The sequence below is a fragment of the Bactrocera latifrons genome, unplaced genomic scaffold (genome assembly GCF_001853355.1).
Source record: "Bactrocera latifrons isolate USDA-ARS-PBARC rearing strain unplaced genomic scaffold, ASM185335v1 scaffold_6, whole genome shotgun sequence".
NCBI lineage: Eukaryota > Metazoa > Arthropoda > Insecta > Diptera > Tephritidae > Bactrocera > Bactrocera latifrons.
Window position 1 is genome coordinate 3,539,628 of NW_017537267.1, and position 7,541 is coordinate 3,547,168.

General features: G+C 35.2%; 1 protein-coding gene across 4 annotated transcripts in view; it reads right to left on the bottom strand.

The window, feature by feature from the left end:
- Positions 1-7,541, bottom strand: part of LOC108974977 (transmembrane protein 120 homolog) — a 28,512-nt gene that overhangs the window by 4,230 nt on the left and 16,741 nt on the right. For all 4 annotated transcript variants that reach the window (XM_018943148.1, XM_018943150.1, XM_018943149.1 and 1 more), the window contains exons 5-8: positions 6,061-6,200; positions 2,787-3,004; positions 2,333-2,559; positions 1,640-1,792 (exon numbers count right to left, since the gene is read on the bottom strand). In XM_018943148.1, the coding sequence (XP_018798693.1) occupies positions 1,640-1,792; positions 2,333-2,559; positions 2,787-3,004; positions 6,061-6,200 (738 nt within the window). The remainder of the gene's footprint in view (positions 1-1,639; positions 1,793-2,332; positions 2,560-2,786; positions 3,005-6,060; positions 6,201-7,541) is intronic.

A 7,541-nucleotide genomic window follows, 5' to 3' on the forward strand; every position in this document is an offset into this window, starting at 1 on the left:
TTAGAATAGTTACAAATATTTTAAAAATTTTAATTATTTTTCAATTCTAAATGTCAATATAAATATGTTAGCTTTTACCGATTTTTTTTTTAATTTACTTATTTGTTTTTTATTTTAAAAAGCATTTATTAGATTTAAACTCACTCCATTTCAAATTTTATTTATCCAAATTTGAGTTTTTAACAAAATATTCTTATAAATATTACTTTTAATTGTAAGAATATTTTAAAAAAGATTAGTTGATAAAGCATCTGCTTAAATTAAAAAGCTTTTTCGGAACTTTAAGCTTAAAAAAAGCAAAATTTTGAAATTCAGTTTATTTTTAATTTCAATAACTTCTTTCCTTTACTTCTTTCTTGCATAGCAGGCGTATACAAATCATAATAGTTAGAACAATGCATTGTTAGAAAAAGCTTTAGAGCTTTAAGCTGATGCCAAAACTGCGTTTAAATTTTATTTTCATTTGCCTTTATTTTTAATTTTAATATGAAAAGTATGAAATAATTAATAAAATCTAAAATCTTTTTTTGGAGCTTTAAGCTTATAAAGTAAAATTTTGAAATTTGACTTATTTTTAATTTCAATTACTGCATTGCAGGCGTATAATATAAAAATCATAAAAGTTAGAACATTGCATTGCTAGAAAAAGCTTTAGAGCTTTAAGCTGATGCCAAAAATGCGTTTAAATTTTATTATTACTTAAATTTATTTTAAATTTGAAAAGTATGAAATAATTAATAAATACTAAACACTTTTTCGGAACTTTAAACTTATAAAGCGCTTTTTCAAAATTTGGGTTATTTTCTATTATTTATTTTTGACTATAACTTACAAAAATTAGTTCTACAATTTGATAATATATAGTTAGAAAAAGAGTTAGAGCTGCTTTTAAATCCAATTTATTTTTATTTAAATTTATTTTTAATTTCACTTTGAGATGTCTAAAATAATTGTAAAACAAGCTAAAACAAAGCTTCTTTGGAGCTTTAAACGCTTTTTCAAAATTTCGAATATTTTAATTTTTTTCTGACTTAAACTTATAATAGAAAAATTAGTTCAACAATTTGATTTGCATTATGGGAGTATATATAAATTATAATAATTCGTACAATGCCATTTTAAATTAAAAGCTTTTTATAGTTTTAAGCAAAATTATTTCTAAACGCAAATAATTTTTACTTTAAATTACTTTTAACTTTAGCTTAGATATGCATGACATAATTGTAATAATTTAAAAATTGAAAGCTTTAAGCTCTTAGAGCATTATTTTTAAAGCCGTCTTATTATTATTATTATCTTTTTTTTTTTTTGTTTTTAGTAACATATCTATTAATTATATAGAGAAATAGAAAGAAATAGGCAATAAGAAATGAAAGCTCTAGGTTTGTAAAAAGCTCAGGTGTCACATACTACAGCCCATAAGTTTCGGAAAACCAAAATACTATGTTAGATTTCAACTTAAATCCAACCCACAAGCGTTTTTGCAGAAAAAAATGAGATCATATAAACTTTGTCTTAAACTTATGCAATTTCTTATGTAAAGCTAGCTAGTATGCAGTGTGATTAAATGTAATTAAAGTGCTACAACACACAGACAATTTTAAGTGAATGTTTTGGCATTCAACCATTCCATACTCACCCTCATCATTTTGCGCAATTTCATCGATGTGCCCATAGACTGTAGGCGATAGCGTTCCTTGGCACGTTCGCGTATCTTCTCCGGCACCACCAACAGTGTGGTGATAATGTTGCCGCTGAACAGCAGCAGGAAGAAGCCGCACATCACCGACACCTACAGCGCAACAAGCGCAAAAAAATAGAAAAACGAAATGTAACATGAAAAATGGTTGAGTCAGCCAAATTAAATAATGCAGAAAACGGTGAGTGCTCGATAAAAGGCGGAAAGTCAACAAAGATTAAGCACATACACGCGCATACATGCCGGGCAGCAGCAGCGCATGCGAATTAGCTGAAATGTATTAATCAATTAGCCAGCAAATCAGGCACAATCAATCAATGCATTAAGCCCAGCACGCAATCAAGTCACGCACACACACACAGCCGCATATGTATGAGACACGTGCAGACACTTTGAGTTGCACCCCAAGTGTGGATGTGCTTGCAGCAAGGCGCCTAGCAAGCTGCTGCTGCTGCCTACTGTCACTCAAGTACCCACACAATAAATCACACAGGCAGCCAGTCAGCCAAGCAGGCAAGCAACAAATATACAGCAACAGCAAATTAAATATCCTTGAAAAGCGCTCACTTAAGAGACTGACGTATGCGACGCTTACGGCAAGTAGCGGCAGTCGCATTTCAAGCATATACTTACATGCCACGGTGCTCCCGGTGGATACGTTGTCAACTTGTACAATGTCCATGCATTGTATGCTTGGAATGTATAGCCGCCGAATAGAAATGGTAGCAAGAAGCTCAGGCCACGCCACATCCACGAGTGGAAACCCTCAATGGTGATATCCATGTTGTGACGTTCGCCGAGCGCCTTCAGTCGATAGAGCAAACCCTTTTGGTAGCCAAATTGCAGATACTGCACAATGTCTGTAAGGTGGAGAAAGCATAAAAAAGAAAAATATTGTTGTTGTTGGTGCATATAATAAATAGGTAATAGCACGGCAAATAAATCAGCAATTTGTAAGTCAGCCAGTTTGCTCGCGTGTGTATTGGGTGTGTTTGCGCTAAGGGAAGGGTAAACGCGCCTAATACAAATGATACTGTTGACATGATAAGTATGTCTGCAGCTTGGCTACGGCTACTTGACTACTTACTGATATAGACATTGAAGTACATGAATTGTGTGCGGAACAACTGCCAGTGCTCGCCCTGCGGCCATACGAGCAATACGCCTGCAGCGGCGGTTGAGATGAAATGATGCGCTCGCCACCAGCCCTTGATGCGCGATCCATTCACTTTGAGTATCGATTCACGTATGGTGAGGGTGCAGTAATACCAGACCAGCAGGAATATGTAAGCCAGCTCGAGGGCCCTGTGGATGAAAGGCAACAAATGTCATATTACTTTCATATGTGGATTAGGCGACGTTTAGAGGAAGGGTTTAGTGAAAAAAATTATGAAATTAGAAAAAAAATTTTAATTAAGAAAATATTGTCGCAAAGTAATATATATAAATAAAATTGAAAAATTTACAATTAGGTAGTGATATTTAAAACATTAAACTTGTAGATTTGGAGGGGTCAAATGGACAAAGTCTTTATTTCACAAAATGCAATATAAACGTAATTGAAGAAATATCTAATGAGAAGGAAAATTGTTTCAATATACAATTACATTAGGTGCTGGTCTTTGCTAAACTACAAGTTATGCACCTAAATGTATGCAATGATTTATGAGTAGTGTTTTATGATTATTTAACCAGAGTCATAAATAATACAAGAGAGTTAAAAGGTGCTGACTAGGAGTGAAAGCAAATTAACTCCTCCAAAAGTATTAGGGAATTTAAAAACTGCCAAAATGATAGAAAGCAAATTCTTAATTTTAGCAAAAATTTTGCTACATTTTGTATTATACTTCATTTGGAAAATATTGAAAATTATTTTGTGTTTAAAGCGAACTTTATGAACACTATCAAAAAATCATTGTAATCATTACGTAACGTACGTTACGTAAACCCGACTGTCGTGGGAAGGCAAGAACAAGCAAAAGCTACTGGGAGAGAACTGCATTGTGTTACTTAATCGGCAACATGCAGGCTTCACTGTGCAGGTGCTTTGTAGTAGACATCAAGAGCCATCCTGTTATTACATGGCGAGCAGAATTCTGTCACGTCAGAAGCTTCTTCGTTTGCATTTAACTACATGCAGGCGACCAGTGTAGCGTAGTTGATGGTTGTTCCCTCGAAAGTCGGGTCTAAGTAAACGGAAAGGACTCGGATTTTTATCCAGCCCAAGACAGTCAACTCGCCACTATTCCACAAAATAACTTCAGGAATGTTTTATGCCGTTATAACAACAGCTGGGCGTCCAATTGTGTTCTATGTTTCCCACAAAGTTTCTTTGTACTTTTCCCACCAATTGCCGGCTAGCGGCTTGAGGATCTTGCAGCGGCTCTGCGTTTTGGCATAATTCGCAGTCATGTGAGGAGTGGCGCGGGACAGGCTGTCAAATGTAAAGCCTAAAATCTTAGGGTTGTTGACAGGCGGAATTTTAAACCCATTGGCTGTGATATTAAGATGCGGTCTGTACGCCTGAAGAACGTTTAGAAATCGTTAAAAATTATTACGAAAATTCACGTTCTGTAGGGAACGTGCTTGGCGCGCTTCGCTTAATTTATGGTCAACACAATCGGCCTTCTGAGCGTATTATTCATCCATCTTGAGACCTTAGCTATATGCACTCCTGAAAACTTCGAAGAAGATCCGACGTTTTCGAGCCAAATTATGTTCAGCGATGAGGCAGATTCTGGCTCAATGAATATGTAAACAAGAAAACTGCCGCATTTGGGTCGAAGAGCAATCTGAAGAGATTCAAGACCTGCCATTTCATTCAGGAAAAAAAAAACAGTTTAGTGTGGTTTGTGGGAAGGTGGAATCATCGTAACCGTCAATGGTTAAAGCATCTTGATAACATACTCCGTGATGCCTGAAATTGAAGCTCTTGGCCTCGGCGACATTTGGTCTCAACAAGACGTCGCCATTTTCCACACATCGCACCAACCAATGGATATATTCAGACAGCACTTCGATGAGCAGATAATTTCATGTTTTGGACCGGTCTGTTGGGACATCAAGATCGTGTGATATCAGATCGTTATAATTTCTCCTATGGGGATATGTAACGTCTAAAGTCTATGCGGACAATCCTGCTTTGGTGCAAGCCTTGGAGGAAAACATCATACATGTCATTTTACAGTTACTTGTCAAAACAGTAGAAAGAGTCAGCGAAAATTGGACGGCCAACATTTGAATGAGATAATATTCAAAAAATAAATGCCAAAAAATTTTCTTTCGCATGATAACAAACATTCCCCATTGAATATGAATTTTCAGTGTTTTTTTTCTTTAAAAAAGTAGAAAACCTCGAAATGGATCACCCTTTATATACCATGGTTGTACGTCTTTGCGTCCGTTTGGGGGATAATTTCAGCAAAAGTTAGCATATTTCCATGAAGTAAAATATCATACCTCATAAAAAATTCTGTGTTTTTAATTTTGCTAATTTTTTTCTTCATTAATTATTATGACATTTTCGAGTTACCAAAAAATGTTAAAGAAACTTGTAAAATTTTTATTAACTAACAATAAAAAAAGGTAGCCGGAACAAATATTTTTTTCAGATTTCGATTGCTTTGACCCGAACTGTTTTAAAACAGTTCATTTCAGGAGTTCAGAGTTTCCATGTAATGTAATAAGTGATTTAATGACATACTACGGCTCATTGGAAAGTCAATTAAAAACTTGCCGCTAAAAAATATTGTTTTTAATGCTATTTTTTAAGAACCAACCAAACGCGGAACGTTGAAGTTTGGCCTGGCGTTATCAAAACAACTTTTTACCACGCGATTTCGAGAAAAAAATAACATTAAGCGTAAATTAAGAGAACGAAAAGCAATTATGAACAATTCGTAGACATTTTTTGACAAACAAATATTTGGAATGACATTCGAATGCAATTAGAAAACAATTTGCGAAACTCGAATCAGAGCAAAGCAATAATTTCGACGGAAATTATTACGCTACAGTGTGAAAATGATGAAATAAATGAGCGCAGTAAGTAGTGGGAAGGAGGGAAGGCAGGCGCGAGACTCATAAACAGCGCAACGTAGAGAAAAGTACTAAACAAATAGCGTCAGTAGAAAGAACAAGCGCTAAAGTTCAAGCATGAAAGCCAACGAAAAGGACAAACATAAGACGATGGCAAAGGTTGTTGGCGCCAAAGGTTGAGGTGAGCAACAGGAAAATTAAAAGCAAAACGAGCATTTCGCATTTCCCAACAACCAACGATGCTACAAAGTACTGCGCTACGTGGACGTGTTTGACTCGACTGCCACGTACGCCTTCACTTACTGCACAGCACACTAACTCACCTGTAGTTGAATATCAAATTGAGAAATGCCATTAACAGTCCAATTACGTTGAGTATTAATTTAAACTTTTCATAGTCATCTTTATAGCGAACTTTGTCGTTTCTGTTCAAAATTGATACGTTGACATCGCCGAGAATGATCTGCAAGAAAAATACAAAGTATTGAAATTAATAAAATTAATGGAGTAGAGAGATGCAAAATGGTTTGATAATATCGTAGAAATGTAAAGAGAAATTACAAGCCACAAAAAACGTAAAAAAAAAAACAAAAAAAAAAAATGAATGAAAAATTCACAAACAAGATGAATGGCAAAAGGATAAAAATAAACAACACCATTTGACCGCATCACTCCAAAGAAAATCGCGAAAATTGATAGTTAAGCTGAAAGAATAATATTCTCCTCCACAACACTTCACAAACCCCTATCAACCGCGCATATCGAACACTATAAACGAGCGAAAGGATTCCAATGTAAACAAATGGCGAAAATTTGCATTTCAAATTGCTCGTTGACACCAGCTAAACCAGCAATGCCCCGACCACTGCTTCGTTATCTGCGGGAGCGTGTCTCAAAAGCCGAATGCTGCCGGGTCATAAATAAGCCGTAAACGAAACGTAAACAAATACCTCAACGTGGTAACGAATGTGGAGTAGGAAAACGCTATGGCGAAATAATCAAATACTGTTGTTGTGTTGTTATGGCGAGTATCAAAAATAGCGCTGAAAGGCCAATGTAAGTTCATGAAAGCGTAGCGGAGAAGTCAATAGAGCAAAGGCACGTGACGTAATTGCAATGCGATATAATTAAGTGACGTTTTTATTATTATGTGTAAAAAAAAAAAGTCAATAAGGGAATTTCTGTGTGAAACGGTACTAAACTTACACAGGGTAAGGAGCTTAGTCTCTTGCGAGTCGTCCATCCAACACTTTTAGTGATAGTGCTTGCAATGCATTAGAGAGATAGCAGAGTATTTCAAGATGTCTTCTGGGTCGACTCAAACATTTCGATTATTGTGTTTGGTATGAAGCGTGTTAATGCTAGACTTTTACCAAATGTAATGGACCTCTTCGTAAAACGACGTCGATTAGTGGTCCCAAAAGAACTGCTTGACAACGTCGCTGAGAACCGTACATTCATTAAAAGCATCAAAGACGTACTTATATTTCAATCTTAATACAAAATGTTTACAATATTCAAAAATGTTCTTGTTTTTTTTTAAAGACTTTGTTAAATATTTTCTCCATTTTTTCCAAGGGAGAAGAAATTCAGGCAGTTGATCTTTTGATTAGACTTTCAGCTCGATTTCGATGCTGACTATAGTAAGGTTACTCTGATAGATTTCCAGATTTAAGTTATCGATATAATTATGGTGATTTTGCTTCGCCGATTTTTGAATAATAAAATACGATTATCAGATCATAGAAATCAGAAAATTTGAATGGTGTGTCAGCCGAATTTGACATTTACTATAACTGTCATT